Raw genomic sequence first — 21,450 nt, forward strand, 5'->3', positions numbered from 1 at the left:
TTTTTTGACATCTCAACCATTTCAAATCCAATTTTCCTCAAATAAACTTTGAATACCTCCTAGAATATTGTATGCTCTTTAATATTTCATAAGTGGTTTCTAATTATCTCACAAAAAGCTAATATTTGAATCCCCCATTTCAATCAAAACTATACCATCCCTTTAAGATTAAGAACTTAATACAACTAATCATATCTTGTATGGTAATGATATGAGGAAATTAGCCATTGCCAATCAGGAGTAACACTTAGAAAATGGTAGTAGATAAACGTATCTGTCCTTAATACTGTAAGATGCTACATACCAAGTGCATTCACAGCTTCACTGTAGGAGTGCTCTTTTGTGTTTGTACTTCCTGTGAAGGGAGATAAAGAAAAGAAACAAAGAAATCATGTCAAGCACTCAAAACAATGAACGAAAACAATTTACGGTATCGTCGGGTGCCCGTGCATTGGCCGCTAACGCAATACAAATTGTATTGCGTTAGCGGCCAATGCACGGGCACCTGACGGTATGGTCATGCTGATAACCTTTGACTACTATTTAAGGAAATATTACCAGGTATGTTCAAGATGATTTGTGTTTTCATGCTCAACTAAGCATGAGGAATTTAGAAATTAACCTCAAGGTTTCATTTAAAACAAAAATGAAGACCAAAAAAGAAAGCAAAGAAACCCAACAAACCTGAAATATCATCTACATCTGATCCAGAATGAGCACTAGGGCAAAACAGTGAACATGTGCACCCTGGCAGCTTTAAAGGGATGGTGTAATTTTAGTTGAGATGAGGATTCATGTTTTGACCGTAATTAGAAACCACTTACATGAAATGTTAAAAGCAATTTTCATTAAAAAAATTTAATTTCTCTTTAATGGTATTGTATTTCATATCAGTGGTTCCTAATCATCTCACAACAACTAAGTAAAAGACAGATGCTCTGATAAAAGGGAAGTCCTATCTTTTATTAGGACCACTTAGTTTTACTTTGATTTTGGATATCTCAGTCACTTAAAAACCGATTTTCATCAAATTAACTTTGAATTCCTCTTAAAATTGTATGTTCTTTAATATTTCATATAAATGGTTTCTAATTATCTTGCGAAAAAGTCAAAATCTGAATCCCCACCACAAGGAAACTTCTACCATCCCTTTTATTCAGAGGAGCGTGCTATTTTGGTACCATTTATGCAGTCGCATAGAAGAAATTAAAGAACATCACAAAAGTTTACAGGGGAGGGTTGCATTTACTTAGCACTGTATCAACACTTGCATGATACCTTCAATATATCTTACTGACCCTTGCAATTTGCATTTTATAACAGACTTTGTAGTCAATTGTAAGGCTAAAATCATATTTAAAATGCTATTAAGGGTATCCTTTGTCACAGACTCCCAATCAATTGCAATGTTTCAGGAATACAGGACCATATTTTGGATAATTTCTCAGCAGGCATCATTTGGCTAGAATGAAAGGCAGTTTCCATTGAGTGTGCTTGGATTTATGCAGCCTTTTTGACAAGGCCTTTATGTCTGTGCATATATAAATACAGGTCTCGATACTGGGCCACTAAAATCTTTAGACTTGAAATTTTGGTGGTCCGAAAAAGATATGTAGTGGCTCAAAATAAAAGCAAATTACCTGGTATCCATTTTGAATCTTATTTGCCCAATTAGGCCACCAAAAGATATTGGTGGCCCAACACCAATTTATAGTGGCCCAAGGTCAGGCCACCACTAATGACATCAAGCGATACCACAAGGCTTAGCCCAGACCACTTAACACCAGTTTTTACTAAATGTTGAGCATTCACCACTGCCTCATATTTCCTTCCCACTTCAAGCTGAGTTTCCAGTATGCTGGTTTGCATGGCAAGTAAAATAAACCATATACAGTATAAATCAGAAGGTCTTGTTAAGAGACTACACACAGAGCAATACGCAGACACACAGAAAAACCAATCACCTGTAGTACATGTGCAGTTAGTGGACAAGTGATTTTTAGACATTCACCCGAGATAAAAAAAGGAGGATAGTTTTGACGCTTCAACTGAAGCGGAGTTTCCAGTATGCTGGTTTGCGTGGCATGGAATATAAACTACAGTAATTCAAAGGTCTTGTCAAAAGGCTGTATACACACACAGCAATACACAGAGACACAGAAAAACCATCAACTGTTGTGCATGTGCAGATAGCGGACAAATTATTTTTAGACATTCGTCCGAGATTATGAAAAAAAGAGGATAGTTTTGACACTTCCAATGAAAGTTGGCAGAGCTATTTCCATTATGTGAGTGAGATCTCTGAGAATGATTACTGGCAAAGCAGCAGTAGTAGCACCAGTAGTGATAACAAGATATTGTAGTAAAAGCAGTCGTCACAGCTGTTAGTAGCTATAATAATATGTAATATGATAGTGGTGTCAGGTGACTGAACTGACTTGCACTCATTTTGCACTGAGGAAAGTCATAATTACAGTGTAATTCAAGGCACAAAAAAATTAAAGTGACAAAATGATATCAGAAAAGTCTCTCCATGAAGTGTCATCATCATACAAGTATTTCTATGAAAGTTTTAACCTGTTGAAGACTAGTCCCAAGTATACTCTGGCAGGTGTCTATGGGAAATGTGTGTTATGTAGCAAAATCAGCCCATCCTCAATGGGTTAATAGACAAACTTAACATGGAGCATAATATGACACATTAGTTTGAGATACGTAATTGATAAAACATTATGAAACCATTTGCAACTGGTGTAAAACTTTTGATCTCAATACAAGATATCAACCTCCAAATTTTTCAGCTGTCAACCCTACAGCCTTGATCAGCGGAATGACCTGCGTGTATCATCTCCTTGATCATGTGAGGGTCAATACATGTGTACTATAGAATATCTGTAGCATTGACGTCTGACAATTTTGGAGGTAAATATTTTGTATTGAGATCGAAAAGTCTAACACCAATTTCAGATGAATTTCCAACAGAGATGAGCTCCAACTCTACTATAATGAAAACATGAATACATTGAAGAACTGCTCATGTTTATTAACATTGCTGCTTAATGAAAACACTATGTAACTTCTATATTCCAATATTCCTTTCTTATTTGACTTTCTGCACTAATGAAACCACAATCAGTCAATTACTTTGATCTTAAAGTTTACTTAACACAGAGGGGTACTTCACTTTGAATTTTGCGGTTACTAGCATTTGAATTCACATGAAAGTGAAAATCATATCTGTATGAATGCAGGAATCAAACGCAGCAGCTCACATGACACATAATATGATCAAAAGGGATTTCAAACTAAAAAAAAAATGTTCAGTTGTAATCCAGTTTCAGGGGTGTATCCAGAAATTCCATAAAGGGGAGGCGCACGCGCCCCCATTTTTTTCTTATTCTTTTTCTTGTTTTAACAAGAAATAAAGAGGGGGCGCCACTGAGTTTCCATCATGTCTAGTCATACCAGCCATTAAACAGAAATGAGTCCCCTCCTGGATCACTGAACTGTGAACAACATTACATATTTTTACACAAGCAATTCAGAAAGTAAATTTCCAGATATTACATTAATTTTTTCTTGCCACTCATTTGTAACAAATCCTTGTGTTATTTTTGTTTGTTTTAATTACGCATTATCATTTTCGTCACAGTTTGATTTTGTTGTTATCGAAATGTACTCTAAGAGCGTGTTTCTACTGAGAGCACCTCACATCCCTGGCATCGCCACGAATTTTGTCCAACGCAGCACCTCGTATTTTACGACCACTCGAGCTGTTTCTACTGAGCGATAAAATACGAGGTGACGCAAAGGTGATGTGCAAATGCAGCGATTCCGGAAGTCAGGTATTTTTAAGTCACAGATTTGGGTCCCGCGCGCACTGCCTGTTAATACGATCCGAACCCTGCCTGCTTTGCTACAACTGTGTCGGCTATTTTTTGATAAGCCATTTCTCTTCGTCTTTCCATCCAATATACCCCGAACTACTGCCACTGACTGATGAGAAATCTTTGGAGATCAAGGGTCCAGTTGAGATTTTCTCAAGGCTGCGACTTACTAATGTGGTACTCTCGCGATTCGAGACAATATAAAATGAAATAACGCGGTGTAAAATCAAGTAAGTGATGAGGGCTTAGTAATGCAATAAGTTAGGCTGTTAATCACACGAACAAGAGACGATGAATGCCACAATTCACATGTTACGTAACGTATAGGGCCTAAGATAACACATACACAAGCGAGTTGGTACAAACAAAGCATGATGCGAACACGGTCGCTGCGTGTACACACATATTTTGTACACATGTGTCGAAGGAGTGTGTGCGATGAACCGATTGAAAAGCGCGGGGAGAAATTTCGGTACCCAGTGTCTTTCTACTGAGAATCGTCCTTCGCATCACCACGCATCGACCACCTCAATAGATGGACGACGGAGCACCTCGCATCAGCCGGCATCGGCCACTACCCGATCTGTTTCTACTGAGGAAAAATTCGAGGTGTCACCACGCATCGGCCGGTATCGGCCGGCATCGGCCGGTATCACCACACATCGGCTGGCATCACCTCGAATTTTCGTCGCTCAGTAGAAACACGCTCTAAGTCATTTTATACTTGTATTCATATTTGTTCCAATTTTAGTTCTGTTCACTGTATGCTATCTATGTTATATTTTTTTTTCCAGTTTTTTTTTAATTACTATTCTTGTTCCTGTTCCTCTGTTTTTTATTCAGTTTTGTAAATCCTTATGCACGGCCTTGCTAAAAAGCAGCTTCAAAGCTGAGAGCAGGCTTTTTATCGTGTTGAAATAAATAAATCAAATCAAAAATCAATATCGTCGCTGGGGCGACAAGACCTTGTATCTACAAAATGTCAAATGTTCATGTGAGTAAAAAAGCATGGCAGCCAAAGGATTATATCAAATGGGATAGCCTTTCCTTTGACATGCCGTGGTGGCTTCATTTTTTTAGGTAAGACAGCGAGGATTTGGACAGGACATCACTTATTGATTATTTGATAATTGATTAAAAAAACATCATTTTCGCCAAAATTTGAGATACAAGGTCTTGTCACCCCAGTGACGATATGACACTTGAGTCACAATCTCAACGGCCTGTCTATCAAATGAGATACAACTGTACTTTCCAGGCTTTTAAAGGGTGTGTACAGTTCTGGTCGAGGTGAGGATTTAGCTTTTAACGTTTTGCGAGATATTCAGAAACCACTCTATGAGATATCAAAGAGCATGCAATTCTAAGGGGTATCAAAAGTTTATTTGATGAAAATCGGTTTTGAAATGGCTGAGATATCCAAAAACAAGGTAAAACAAAGAGATCCTAATAAAAGGCGTGGCCTGTCGCTTTTTATTATTATCACTTTTCTTGATATCTCAGCCATTTGAAAACCAATTTTCATCAAATAAACGTTGAATCCTTCTCAAAATTACATGCTCTTTCATATTTCATACGAGGTTTCTCATTATCTCACTCAGGAATGTTCAAAACATGAATCCCTACCTCAACCAGTCCTGTACAGTCCCTTTAAAAGTAAGAGCCTGAGCACAAATATCCTATACATGCATAGGGATGGAAGTGAATAGATTGTAACGCTAAGCTCTAATTAATTGTCAAACCCTTTGGATTACAAACACCTCTCCACCAGACCTTAACATTTGAAAATAACACGATTAGCATCTCAGATGACCTGTTTCTAAACATGCATTCAGCAACCAACAAGTTCTTTTGTAAGTCTGAAACCCTTCAATATCAGTGACTATCTTTGTCAAGTATCTGTCGTGCTCCCTTGGTTTTGAAAAAAAAAACACACACTCAGTTCCAAAGTTCACCCAAGGACCAAGCATCCTGCCATCCAAAACAGACCACAGCTATTAATACCTCACCTAGCTTGTGTCTTTCCTGCTGGTTGAGAATGTGCTAGGTACATGACTGTAACTATTGTCAATCAACAGGTATTCATAGAAACTCTTCTTAACTGGCTGATTTGGGGAAATAAAATGTAAATCAACTGGACAATGGTGTAATTCTCAGTCTGTATATGACGACACACACATCATATATGACCCAAAACAGCATTCATGGTTAATTTAAGCATTTTTGGAAATATACTGAATAGGCCATGGGGTGAGCTGGTTTTTTCGCTTGTTTCGTTCCGACAACTGCGGCACTAAAATTTCTCCACAGCTACGTGTAAACAAATAACCAAAAAGGCTACAGGAAAAAGTTCGACACAAACCCTCCTGTAGTATTTTGGTAATTTAGGGGGAAACAGTGAACTTTTTTGTCACTGAGGAGCTGAATATGTACACTTTGCCGTGTACGATATTCATTCGCGAACGATCATGTGATGTATGTTATCCAATCCGAATCGAGAATTATCGTTTACGAGTCAAAATGGCCGCCCCCTGTGAGCCTGTCGACGCGTCTACGTCGTCTGCTCTGCCGAAACTTTTAAGATGCGTTATTATGCATGTAACATCGATGAAGTTTGAAAATTTCACGGCCATGACAAACCTAAGATAGACGAAACCTATTTTGTGTGCCAAAGAGTGGATCAAATTGAGTGGGGGAGACCGTGAAATCGCAGACCAGAACGAAGTGATTCAGCTGCTCGGGGGACTGATGACTGCAACCTACGTAGGATAATTTACAGGTTAGTTTACGTGCGTACAGTCGTAGCAGTCGACACTGCAGTGCAGTCTCTCTCATGTTATATGCGTAATGTTAATGACCATGATGACTACAAGTACAACGTTAGCTATGTTATGAACGTTGCTTGTGTATGTTATAATGGGCGCTAATGCAGTAGCTTAGCCATTAGCATGTCTGTTACATTTTAGATAAATTATCTTGAATTTCACCTTGGCATGGCATAGCGCCGTTATAATGTAGCCTAGATGTAATTTTACATGTTGTTCTATGTACAGCCCAGGTTAGGTTGATGTGGCTGATCGGTGATATTGTTTTGTAAAAATCTTGACACACAGGACTGGATTGAAAAAGGTCTAAACTGCATGTAAATTTATATTTTCATAATCATGGCCATGGAGTATTAATATTAAAAATCCATCCTGTTTCTCTCACCCCGAAATTGGCGAATCCCCCCTCAAAACACACATTTAGCATCTCATTACAGTAACTTATTAATATTTGATATAAATAGGTCTAAAAAACCAACAATGACAAGAACATAATTTCAACAATTAAACTCCCTAAAACATATGATTACCATTATGTTGTGCCAAACTATAAAGCAGTGGGTGGTGGCGATAGTGAAAGGCCAAGGATTACTAGTATTAATGATGATAAGGCAGTTGTATTCATAATTATGATAATTGATATTGCATGTGATCAGGTGCTGAAAGCTGTAGATGTAATTTAAAATCAGTAATTGGACTGCAAGTACAAGTTGAAGTAGTTGATGATGACAATGATCATGAGGTGTTAATGATTACCTGGCATAGTACTAGGGCCTATTGGTAATTACAAGATTCAAATATTGGCAGTCAATAGTCTACCGTACATTTAATGATATATTGAGTGTAATGTTCAACCCCTCCCTCTAGCGTTTAGCCTTTTTTTCCCCCTAACAAAATCCAACGGCTAATCATTGCTGTTCATTTCTCCATTTTATTGAATAGGATTCCATGAAACGTGCTACAAGAGGTTTATAGATAGCAAACGCCTGAATCTCGCTAGGAAACGAAAGCTGAAGGAGGAGCCTGGTCCCTCAGCAGGAGCATCTGTTTCCTCCCCTAAGACGCTCACATCAAGATCAAGATTTTCTTCTGGAAGCTCTTCAGGTTCTGCTGTGTTGCCTGTAAAATGCATCATTTGCAACAGAGTCAACCTGCTCATTACTTGCCAAGGGAAATAGGTTATTATGATTGATATTGAAGCATGAAAACATTGTCATGTTACTATAAGTTGTCCTTGATATAATGGAGCAATATATATACACCACTGAAACATTCACACACATACACAAAGAACTTCAGTGCAAAGTTCAGAAACAACAGAATGTACTGTATATGCACCAGTGCTTTGGTCAATGTGATTGATATTCAAGAATTGACATCTTACCAAAGTTGTGCATGATAAAATGTCTTTGTAATACAGATTGCTTCCTGTATTTTGAATGCCAATGTTTATGCAACATGTTTTGACTCCTTGCCTCAGTATGTGATTGTTCGCCCTTCAGCAAACATTTCTGCCCACTATGATGATTTGATTAGGGTTGAATTCTAAGAACAAAGATGTTTTCCTAAGTGTGGTTTTTTTCATAAAACTGAATGACTACAATTAAAATTTGTTTCTCCCACTCTGGGAAAAAGAATATGTAAATATTATTAATACTGAAACAGAATGTTCATGTAGAAAGGTCAGTACAATGTAGGTGTGAGTACAAAATCAGTTTGCTAAAACTAATACACACCAGCCAAATGAAAATTGTGCATAAGTTTAGTCAGGTTTGCACAGATCCTCTGATATTGGAAGTTAATTGCAATGTTATCATAATTTTTAATGTCAAACCTGTTTTATTCTCTCCAAGATTTTCAGGTACACATTGCCTCCAATACAGAATCCAACAGTTTTCACTCATGAATGGGTAAACTATAATTTTGCCTTTATTTTATATATTGGCATTTTTCAAAACTTTTACACCCTTTCAAGGATATTTGGACCATGGAATGTTCCAGGAAATTTATTAAAACTAGAAAATTTGACTGATTATCATTTTGAGCTATCTTACATGAAAGGAGGTAGTGTCCCACCATGCTGTAACCTAATGATAGCAATGAAAACTTCAAGAAATTTTATGAAGATTAAATTTTCTAAAGTACTGTATGATATTTCATGAACAACGTGATTGCTATGTGATCTAAGTATATTAAAGCTTCTTAAGAAGAAGAAGAAGAAGAAAAGAAAAACATGTTTACTGATAAACAATATGATCTGTTTAATAGTAATGTCTCATGTGTGTAAATGAGTTTGTATGTGTGCGTGTGAGTGTATATAATATGTCAGCGTTTTTATGCACCTGTGTATGTGTAATGCACTGATCAATACATGTATTATATCATTGTGTGTGTTCATGTTTATGATCATCTTTTTTATGATGCTGATGTGATAAATGGCCAAGGCATGTAGAATAATATTTTAATACACTTGGGTATATTGAATCTTCATAACTATGTGTGTGCGTATGTGTGTGTGCATGTGAGGGTGTGTGTGTGTGTGTGTGTGTGTGTGTACAAGAAGATTCTCCCACATGCACGCGGACACACACACAAACAAACGCACTGAATTTTTTCCTTTTTTTTTGCCTTGAATGATTAGTCATTTGATTAATAACATGTCTTTGAACAGAATATAAGGCATTTGCCTTGACCTCTGACGGTCAGTCAGTGCTCTCTCTCTTATGGTCTCGAACCACTTTGCTCTTGTCTTCCTTTGCATAGCCAGCATCAGGAAAAGCTGAAACATGAGATATAATGCAACTATTAAACCAAAACTTCACTTTTTTCTAGGTATATGGCTAAAAGCAGTGCTTTACAAATGTGTATATGTATTTCAGCTTAGAAACACCATGGGAACTATACTGCGGCTAGCAGCCCCATACGCATAACTGCGGCCAGCAGCCCCATACGCATAGCGTCATGGGGCTGTGAACTGTAGCATACAGGATCATGACGGAAGTTTTATCGCGGACAAATATCAACTTAAAATCGGGAAAAAATCTTCAATTTGAAGACTTATTAATAAATTTGAAGTATTGATAACAGAGTTCGTGCAAGGGTTGCTTCTGCAAATAGTTCCTTTCTGTTCAAATTGATGACTAAATGTGACTCGGTCGAGAGGAAACTGGGAGAACTACACTGAATTGACGGCCAGCGCATGCACACACAGACAGCTTAATATCCTGTCAATGGATTCGAAATTTGTGCGCAGTGATGTGTGCGCCTGCGCTGACCGTCAATTCAGCGTAGTTCTCCCAGTTTCCTCTCGACCGAGTCACATTTAGTCATCAATTTGAACAGAAAGGAACTATTTGCAGAAGCAAACCTTGCACGAACTCTGTTATCAATACTTCAGATTTATCAATAAGTCTTCAAATTGAAGATTTTTTCCCGATTTTAAGTTGATATTTGTCCGCAATAAAACTTCCGTCATGATCCTGTATGCTACAGTTCACAGCCCCATTACGATATGTGTATTGGGCTGCTGGTCGCAGTTTATAAAATATGGATTTTCGCAAAAACTACAGGATATTTCGAGGAGAACTTTTTACAGTATATTTAGGATGTACAAAACATCACATTTCCGCATTCAGAAAGTAGTGCCAGTGTTGCTGGAACGAAACCCATTTTCTAAGCCTCTTTTTCAGCTTCACCCCATGGCCTAGAAGTGGAGATACAAGACCCTTTACTAACAAACTGAAATTAATCTGTTTCCTAGATTTCCATGCAAAAAAAAAAAAACACCAAAAACAAGAACAACAACAACCTGTTCAATTCTTCTTCTTTTTTTCAGGTAGGTTTGAATGCGCCTGTATAGAGAGGTTTTTTTATGTAAGTTTTGTATAAAGCACATATAATTACATTTACAAGTAGAGAAGAAAAATCTCTCTTCACAACTTACTATAGATATAGGCTGATTGTTCCCACACAAAAAGACTATATTTTTGTGTGTTGGCCTCATTGTGCTGTTGGAGAGACAAAACCTTGTATCTAAAAATGTCAAATACGGTACTCCGGAGAGGGCAAAATATGGCAGCCAAATCACGATTTAAGTGGGAATGCCTAAAGGCAAAGTTCCTATGACGTGCCATGGTGGCTTCATTTTTGGGGTAAGACAGCACAGATTTGGATAAGACATTACTTAACAGATTATCTGACAATTAATCACAAAAAGTGGTATAATTTTCACCAAAATTTGAGATGCAAACTTTTGTCATCCCAGGGACGGTACGCTGTTGCTCTCATGTGAATAATACACGCACGCAGAATGACCACAGATAATTATAAGACCTCACGTCTTTCAGCTACGAGGATTTTCAATCAACATCACAAAAAACAATCTCAAGATAAGCCGTCTGTGTCTATTAATGCGAAACAACCAACACTGAAAAGGCGGTGGGGGGGGGGGGGAAGAGGCATTCTTTTGACTACCTTATTGTCAGACCTAAATTTATCAAAGCAATTTGATGAGCCCTTAATACAATAAGACTATGAAAAGACTAAAATCCACAATGGTGAGAAAGCAAAAAGTTTAGATTCCTTGTAGGGCTCCATGGAAAGGGTGTGATCAACGTAATTTAGAGTGCAATGTGATTTGTATACTCTGAAATCTGGTTAAAACTGCAAAGGATTAAAGGATCCTGCTAACATCTGAAGATTTAAAAAAAAAAACAGCTTTGATAGTGCCTCAAAATAGTTCTAAAATGTGAGTTAGGGATAGAAAATAACCAACAAGAAAATGTTAATCAGTATTATCAATGTTCAGTGTTGTTAAATACACAAAATGCAAATAATACTTTTATTCTTCTTCTTCTTCTTCCTCTTCTTCTTCCATATGTGGTATATCCTTCAGGGTCTGAAGATTAATCACACTGCAGAGTGGTGCGCGCTCATCTATCAAACTGTGATGAGCACAGATGGGCTCTCGGTGCACATATTTACAGCGAGGTGCAGTTAAAAAATTAATTGTAGGAATAATTGCTATAGTTTGACAGTTCTATTAGAAATTGTTTCTAGAATACACCGTCACCATGACGGTTCATTGAGAAAATTAGTGATATCTCCCCATATTTGTGGCTCTATTGCAAAATTTTGTACAGTAGGGTGTTTTGTGATACAACTGAACTACTGTACGGTAAAACGAGGAATGTTCGCGAGCATTTTAATTTTGCAAGAGCCAAGATTCGCAAACTTAAAATGCACACAAAAGTTCTTGTCTACACTACATGCATTGAATGCCAGTAGAAATTTGGGAAAACGTCATGCTGAGAATATATCATATGTTTTACAGTAAATATGCATCACACATGATAATTCAAACATTTTTTTTTTTTGATTTAATCACTGCTCCCAATAAATGGTAGCTTTAATGTGTACCCATTCCATCAATTCGGGAACCCATTCACACACAAGAGTTAAAAGCAATTAAGAGCCATACTTGCCCTTTGCAAAGCCAAGGGTGCAAAGATGACTGGGTCCATAATAGAGTATTCCACCCAAAGTGCACCTTTGTACCCCTTGGAGAAGGTCACCAGAAGCCTATTTATCAAGCCATTTACTATTAATCGGCATGAGTTGCAATTCATTGCAGTTACCACAGCAACAACCTGAATGCTCAATGCTGATTGGTTGTTTCCTGGCTGGTGCTCACAGTTACTGCAACTAATCCCAACTTTACAACGATGGCAACTTTCTTTCTGAAATGGGCCTCTGGGTGCATGAGGTGCATTTCTGTGATGACGCTTACCCCCTGCTCGGATAAAACTCGATAAAGAAACACCGTATAAAGAATCATCACATAACCGACAGACCGTTCAAAACGCTTATCTCGACCGTTCTGAAAAACGTTGTATAGATGTGCAGTTTTCCACTGCGCATGCTGTTATGGTCATGAGTGACAGCTATGGGGCCACCTTTCGTACACACTCTCATTAAGCCCTGCCCAGTAATATCGTTCTATGGTCGCCATACCATCAGACGCACAATGGACACGATGGAATGCTGATTTGTTATTGAGCTCTAGTTCGAAACGATGCTCTGACCGTCATTTCATCATACGTCGTTTTACAAAAAGTCTACATGCGAACGGCGACAAACAGATAATGAGCTATGACGTAGATCCGTCATTTGCATACCACCAATCACGGTGCGTTGAGCGTTAAAGAATAATACATATTCATGATGCAATCATGCGCCGCAAATGCTACGTTGAGCTAATGTATTAATGAAATCTAAATAGTAATAAAGACACACGCACCTATTGTCACATCATGAATTTGCATACGCGCTAAGTCACGATCTAGCGTTGACCCGATGCGACCTCGTAAAGCCAATGACATTTAGCCAATCAGCGTAGCGTATTCAAGTGAGAAGCATGCAATTGCTTTAGTGTATGAAGATATTGGTGGGTTATTCACTCGGGGCTAAACTGACATGGCTTTGACCGTTTATGAATATTGACAAGGTACCGATGGCGAAGTTTCACGAAATTCCTCCAAACTCAGTATGAATACACGTGAGTATTTGCTGCAACTTACTTGGCAGGTGCATTGTACAAATACAACAGGTATGGCAGTAAAATAACCCTCCAAAAATGGCCTTCAGGCTCACAGTTCGCACACCGCGCCGTCAATGTAAAATTGCGTGTTGTCGTAGAGCTGATTGCGCTTGAGTGAGAAATGACACCTAATTTTCAACTCGAAAGGTATCGATGTAAAATTTTCACAAAACTCTACTAATGAGGTATGTTGAGCACACGCTTGAAATCTAGGTTTTCATAATAACCAGGTGCATTTAAGCAAAAAGACATCTTCTGGGAGGTGTGAGTTCGTAAAGTCGAGAGTCCGTGTAAATGTCCTATACCTGATTGTGCGCTCTGCGTGGTGCATTAAAAAACGCTCGTTTCCTATGGAGGATGTCACCGCACTTTTTGTAATGGTTATACGTTGTTTCGTTAGTCAGCGTTCAGACACATACATTCATCGTATAGCTATACCGTTCTAGTATAAATTGTTTGCGTCTGAACACCCTGCACCATTTCATACCGTGTGAAGACATGAGTGCTAAGACAACCAGAAAGGGTGAAGATAGATAAAGTTCCATGATAAAACCATATTCTTATAAATATCTCCGGATGAGTGCTCTTATCTTATCAGTGTGAATGAGGTGTAATGTTAAAAGAAGAAAACCCCAAACGAAACAAAACATAACAAAACAGATACATGCCAGGGCCACTTTTGATGGAAATAAGGAGCAAGCCATCTTGTTTATTTCCAGTCAGTAAACCTGTAGCTGCACAGAAATCATACACATGTAGACAATACTGTCAACAAATATTTGAAAACAAATAATGGAATCAATAGAATTCATATTTTAACAGACTGATTTGGCAGGTTCAGGCAACATGCATTTGTGAGTAAATACTCATATGATTGTTTATTCATGTGAGTGTCATACTTGCCAACTCTACCGCATTTGGCGGTAGACTACCGCTTTTGAAAGATTTCATTAGCATTCAAGCTAGTACTGCTCGCATAGGCATCCTGCATTCAACTGCTTTCTCAAATGAAAATGTTGGCAAGCATGGAGTGTGAAAGTGCATGTGTATGTTTGGAGGTATGATGTAAACTGATGTAAACTGTATGCATTAACTGTATGCTGATTATGTCAAAACAGTATCTAATAAACAAACGCCAACAGAACAACTAACCAGAAATGAATAATATTTATTAGTGGAAAAAGGTTTTCCACTAATAAAACAGAATAATAAGCATGAACATCATCTGAACAATCATCTGAACATCATTTTTACTGACTTAAAAAAACCATGAAATCATATAAAAGAAATTTTGGGCTTATCTGATCAAAAAGACTGGGGTACATAGTCTACCAATGTTAGTTATTTCATGTTATAAAATGGGTTCAAGAATGTAGCCAATAGGAAGCGCTGAAATGAGACACACCTCCTTCCTTTACTTCAGTACAATTGCACTGCCTGTAATCCTATGGTAGATTGCCGATCGTCTGTGCGCGCGGCGGCTCCTTTGATGAATTGCATGCATACGCGCTGTCAATCCTGTAAACAACTTCTAGTTCAGGCTGCTGGCCGGCCGGCCTGTCTTCCCTTGGGCATAACATGTGTGGCGTATGTACGTATACTCTACTATACGTACACTTTATACAGTACAGTAGACCAAGCGTTATGGGACCGGACGCGTACATGGAGTCACTTTGAAGAGCAAATCCAACGATTTAGCAGGTTAATTCTCACGCCGCTTTCAGAGTATGTTGTCTAGTAGGCCTATATGAGGAGTCTATATCAAGTCTTTAAGGTAAAGGGTGCATATTCTATGTAAAATAAGTAAGTTTTCATGCGGGAACTTAAGTGTCCGGAAACCCAACCCCCCATTATACTTTATGTGCGGGACTTCCGCGAGTGCGACGTGCGTAAATGTTTGGGACGAACATCTTCGGACGTCTTGACCCACAAAGGTACGTGAAAAACGCTGAAAAATGATGTTAGTTTTCGAATTTTCGACCCATTTTATAAAACAAATGATGCACAGGATTATTTCGTGGCGTTAGTGGAGGCGTAGCTCACTCTCAGGTATTTACAATGTAGTGCAACATGCACTCGGCTTCGCCTCGTGCATGTTTCACAATTGTAAATACCCTCGAGTGCACCACGCCTACACTAACACACTCTATCCTGTGCATCATTTGTATAATGATCCACTGTCTCATTGCTACCATTAACTACACACAGCCCTGTTGCTGTCTCAAGTGTCACACTTCACATGGCGTCTGGATGGGCTAATATACTACCAATACCATCAACTGTAACATGAAGGGTACTCATGCAAAATCATCTGTGCTACTGACCTAATTTTATACCCTGTAAGGGTATGTTAACTGTATACAAAAGCATGAAACCCTGCCTGAATTACAGAGCTCTTGTAATGACTTAACAGTAAATTTCCTTACCCTGTCCCCCTCCCCCTCCCCCCCCCCCCCTCCCACAAACAAATAAACAAACATTATCAAATCAGTTTGAGTCTAAGAAAATATAATTCCTTTTATGGACTCTCAAATGCCAGAGAGATATATACATCTCATTACACTCGAGTTTGAGTGCTTCAACTGCCATAAAATCCAACGGGTCACGCTAATGTTTGTTAAGGTTGAGATAGTATTGTGCCCAACATACCAAACTGCATTACCTGTTGAGCGCATATTATATTTGTGGTACGGATTTAGACACAGACATAGAATGACTCAGCAACATGCAGGATGGAACGGTAAACATGATACCCTTCTACCCACTGTCAGTCTTACTCAAAATGCACAATTTTTGCAAGGCAAGATATGCTGGTATGTGGATAACCTTTGGACCAGTCAAATCAAAATTTCCTCCTTCCAGCTGTGCTAAATTCATCAATACTTGTACATTGCACTGTATGGCATAATTTATAACAATTATGTTTTCACAAGCCTGTTGCGGGAGCAAATAATGCCTGCAAGCACACGAAGAAAAATGGGAAAGATACAATGTACAGATGGTATCTTCGTCCCTCTGAACAATTTGTATAAGGATGAAGGGCCTTAATTGCCAATGGGGATGATCACTGCAGCTAGGGGACTTTATAGGTGAAGTCCAAATGATTTTCATAATTTCACATCATGTGGGACATAAATTGACAGCTCCATGCATAGATTTGTGGAATTCATTGTGGTTCTAGTTTATGAGAATTCAATACCGGTACTCTGAAAACCCCTTGCAAATTACACTGAACAAGGATGATGACAAACAAGAAGACATACATATTTCAGAAATGTATTGCCATCACAATACAGCTTGTTTAACATGTTCACTCTTGAAGAATTATTACATGCTTTGTTCTTTTGTTCAGCTTCCTTGAGCCCCCACTCATGCATGCCTATATGGTGAAGCTACCATATCACCATCCTTGTTCATTATGACTTGGTCATAAATTTTGAAAACATTCTAATTCCTCATCCCAATCACTATAAATTCTTAATCTCTGTACCCAGTATGGCCAATTTACAGAACTTTATTCAAATGCGAAAGTCTGAAAATCATCCAGAGGTCTCGACCTTTAAGTACAAGGGACCTAATTTGCATCTTATCTGTTGAGTCTCATCAGTTCCTTCATGCTCCATCGAGCATGACGGCTTTTACATTTTGTCGAGTCATCCCCACAAGACTATCAAATAAAATCCAACCTCAGTTATTTTTGTATGCAGCCATGTCATCAATCTGCACATGATATGTACAAGTACCGGTACAAGATTTCCGACATTCCATACGTTTTGACATGGCTTATAGTAACCTGGTACAGCAACTGTCAAAATAAGTGCATGAGAGGTCGGAAAATTTGCAGATGACTTCAGTCTCTACACATCTCAATAGGCTACTTTACAAACATGTATCCTGCTATTGTATGCATACCTTTACAATGAAGATTGTTCCGACAACAAGAAAATTTGCCTGAGACCAGTCTGACATATCAACAACCACTGCATATGCCATATATTTCGTGAAGGTTTTATTTTCTCGAATTTTCAAGAGTCTGGTACTATTAATGTGCAAACATATCCACTCTGATCCCAACGTGAATGCAACGTGCAGGTGTACACATTTTTCCATTCATCACTGTATTCCATGATTGCGAACTTATATATAACCACTCGTGAAACTGATGGGAAAGTCCTGATTTGCAAAGAATTTATAGACTTGCTAAATATATGGCATATACAGTGATGCGGGTCTGGGGCAATTACCCCCAGGGCAGTTACCCCAGACCCTTCCCCTAACCCTAAACCTAACCCTAACCCAAATTTTTACTCTGACCTTATCACTAACAAGTATTTGGGGGGGGGGGGGTAATTGCTCTGATACACAGTGACACACATGCACTGGCTGGATTTAATGAACTGTTCAAAGTAAATTAAATTTGTACAGGTTCTAAAGATCTTCAGAGGAAAATAATACAGAAATTTGAATACATTGCTAAATCAGTTTATTCATGGCTGATTTACCCAAATGTATGTAAAATTGTGGATTTTTTCCCACAATTTCATTAAAATGCATTCCAGCCTAGAGGTGTCATGACGTTGGTTCATTCAGGCTTTGAGGTCTGGAGTCTATAATCCTAATTAGGAAAAGTTTCTGTATCTCACCTCTGACAGGGACGTCTGATTTCTCATCTTCTGAGTTGTCGTTCTCGTCGTAGAGCGGCGTGTACGACACAGTCGTAGAGTTCCGGTGCGTCATTTTGTGTGCAGATCCTCAGGCAGGTGGAAAAGAAGGTGCATAAGGGGCGGGCAACTATCTGGAAGACTGAAGTGAGCAAAACTCAATGGTGGCATTGAAAAAAAGAGCATGTATTCTGCACCCATGTTCAACCTAATCGTAAAAGTGAAGGAATTCATTCACATTTATCAAATAATCACTCAACTATAGGATCATGGTTTTCTAACCTATGTAATTTCTCTTGCTTCTTGTATGGATGCTGTAATCATTGGTTGATGACAAGCCAGTATCAGCTAAAAAGTTACAGAACTTATTGATCGACCATTTTCTGCACCACCACTACAACGAGAGGAATAAGAAATTCCTAAAAAATGCATTAATGACACAAAGAATCTCTTGCTATTAAATGTATATTATAGCTACACAGATATTGGAGTGGCAACTCACCTGCACCATAAATTTTCAGTGCTACTGCTCTCACAAATTCATGCCCAAATAGCTGTTAGCGAACATTTCCCATAAGGTTGTAGAACAATAATGACATTATTTCAACCCCACTGTAAATATCGTCACGAGATATTCCGACCTCCGCATTACAGGCCTACAGGAAGTGTGGGAGGAATCAATACAGTCAGGCTTATTCAATAGCTTTCTCTCATATGTCAGACCTTTGGAACCTTAAAACCACTCACCTGACCACAGGGTACCATTGCTCAATTGTTTGCATAACACAAACATAGACCACACAAACTTCTAAGGCAGATTAAAGTCCCTTTCTGGACATCACTTAAAGGGTCTCTTTACCCTCCAGTAGGCCTAATTCCAACCTTGAGCATTCACAAAAACCTTGTTAAACCATCCATGTATTCACAATCATCCCTGACTGTACAGGTTTCCCCCAAGTAAGGGGGGTATTTATGGTGTCATTACAAATTGTACTATCATTAAAGTTGTCAAATTTACACAAAACATAATAGTGCACTGACATTGTTTAATTTAAGAAAAAAACATACAATTTACAATCTGCTTCCTCTCTATAGTTACTGAAAGTAAAACTTTAAAAATTCATAACTTTTGAATGGATTGTCCAATTTTACTCAAACTTTCACTGATGTACTCTACTAAAATTGCTATATTCACACACATATATATAAATATATATATAATATATATATATATATATATATATATATATATGACTCTATATTTGGGAAACTTATTTCATGGAAAGGTCCAATCTACATCTAGACCACGAGTGCAGATGTAAGACAAGCATAAAGTCCCACCCCACACCCATATAGGCCTACTCCTACTAATGGGGCAATACAGGACGTCACTCAAGTTCAGAGGTCATTGAGGAACAAATGCTTTATCCTATATGGCTGTATCATCTTTTTTTGTATGTTTTATTCACAGAATTGTAGTACAACTACAAGCAACAAAAATAGATAAATAAATGAATAAAAACAGCATATCAAGGTACAGAAGATACAAATACTGTCATGCAGCATAAATAAAATACTAACAACTGGACTGCAGCCTGATCACATGGTAAGAGAGTAATAGAGGAGATCGGGGAGGACCCTATAACCCATCGCCAACTACCCCAAGAACGAGTCGGGTGGGCGGCCGACCAATCAGCCCCGCACCTGCCACCACCGAGACAGATTCTGTTATAATCATTTATACATGTAATTGTATTATACGAGAATGTGCAGTGCAGGCATTGTGAGAAATTTATAAAGAAGCACACTGCATAATCTACGACACACCCGTACCACTCCCCCATGTACACTATTTTACATGTATTTTTACATAAACAGAATCCATCATGCCCACCGGCCCAGTATGACACAGAAAAATCAGCCGCCCAACAAGCAAGAACAAGGGGCCGCCGACGGCCAATCACAGGAACCCATTCGAAACCCCAGATTAAAAACATCAACGCTCCATATTGAACGGGAGTCAGCCTCTTACGTTACGCATTACATGCAACTATATGTATATGAGTACAATAAAAATATACAGTATATGTATATGAGAATACTAATGGGTGATACAAAACAGCATGTTATCAACTCTAATCTAACATACATGTACAGGATTCCCACTTTAAATTAAAAAAGAAAAACAATGAAAAGACAATCTTTTCTCTCTTTTTTTGGTCTAACATAAATAACCCCATAAAGTAGAATTATATGAAGAGAGTATAAACTAAAACCTGAAAAACTTTTCCTTCATAAGTACTATTGGTGAAAGCCGGATTGAAAAAAAAAAATCAATAAATATAGATTTCATATGGTTGATAGCAATATCTGTGTTCATATGTTAAATCTCCAATTCTGAAAATGCATGGGGAGTTTGTTATTCTTTTTGGCAATACTATTAATTCAAGCTTTTTATTAATAACAATATAGCATATTGACATAAATAGACCTTCTATATCATATCTTATTTATACCTGCCCAGGCCAGAGCTCCTATAAGCCAGAGCCTCCAGAAGGGAGACATTAAATCTAGTGATATTAACACCTTCGATATTTCCACCCTAAAATTACCCAAACTGCTCTTCAGCACTGCAATGCAATGCAATGGTAGTAGTACCCGATGCGATGGTAGTAAACGCTCGCTCCCAGCTCCTGGATGTGCTTCCCGCGATCCCGCGGCGGGACGGGAGCGAGGCTATGAAACCCTGACGATTCCCCCAATACCCTAATGGCCTAACCGCCTGACTGACTCCCTAATACATCAACGTCGCAAATCTTCGCACGCTCGATTTTAACCTACAAAGAAAAGTCTTACTCTAAGTCATGTAAAAGTCGCATCACATACTTGTTACCTTTCGTCAAAGATTCGAACCATGAGATGAGTCCACGGAGCGTGACATCGACTCATTCTTCCGAGATGCACATCGTTGACATTATCACCAGCCAGTCTATCTCCGATTCTCTGAGTGTTCTGGAAAACGTCACTTCCCTGCTAGTATAGTGCAGTGAAATGAGAACAGCAGCAGCATTTCCGAAACATTCCAGTGTATACGATACTACTCTAGTACTCCTCTCATGCGTACGGTATGTTTACCTACTTCCACTGGTAGCACAACGGGGTTAGATGAGCGCAGCAGGTGAGCTCACATCCCTGACCTGGATGAGCATGACTGCGACTACAGTACATTTATGTATTCAGTACTCTGAAAACAGTATTATACGTCTCCCTTCATGGCTGGATGAGCGTGACTCCCTTTTTACCGCAGAACACAACAACCATTATCACACATAGCGGCGACTTGGCATGGCGTGGTATACCCAAGGAGGTACTAGGCAAGCCTAGTACCTCCTTGGTATACCCAAGAAGGTACTCGGCAAAGCTTTGCCTAGTACCAAGGAAATTCCTCCTTGCTTGGGTATGCTTGTCTCAGAAATACA

At 38.5% G+C, this 21,450-nt stretch overlaps 1 protein-coding gene across 1 annotated transcript in view; it reads right to left on the reverse strand.

Annotated features, from left to right (window-relative positions):
• The window catches only part of LOC139711770 (synaptic vesicle glycoprotein 2C-like), a 39,638-nt gene extending 18,579 nt beyond the window's left edge, over positions 1 to 21,059 (reverse strand). The window contains exons 1-3 of the mRNA XM_071623623.1: positions 20,865 to 21,059; positions 17,954 to 18,113; positions 305 to 355 (exon numbers count right to left, since the gene is read on the reverse strand). Coding sequence (XP_071479724.1) covers positions 305 to 355; positions 17,954 to 18,047 — 145 coding nt within the window. The 5' untranslated portion in view covers positions 18,048 to 18,113; positions 20,865 to 21,059. The remainder of the gene's footprint in view (positions 1 to 304; positions 356 to 17,953; positions 18,114 to 20,864) is intronic.
• Between the last annotated feature and the right edge of the window lie 391 nt (positions 21,060 to 21,450).

Source organism: Diadema antillarum, unplaced genomic scaffold (assembly GCF_040938485.1).
Source record: "Diadema antillarum isolate AM-2024a unplaced genomic scaffold, OU_Dant_1.0 seq00001702_RagTag, whole genome shotgun sequence".
Taxonomy (NCBI): domain Eukaryota; kingdom Metazoa; phylum Echinodermata; class Echinoidea; order Diadematoida; family Diadematidae; genus Diadema; species Diadema antillarum.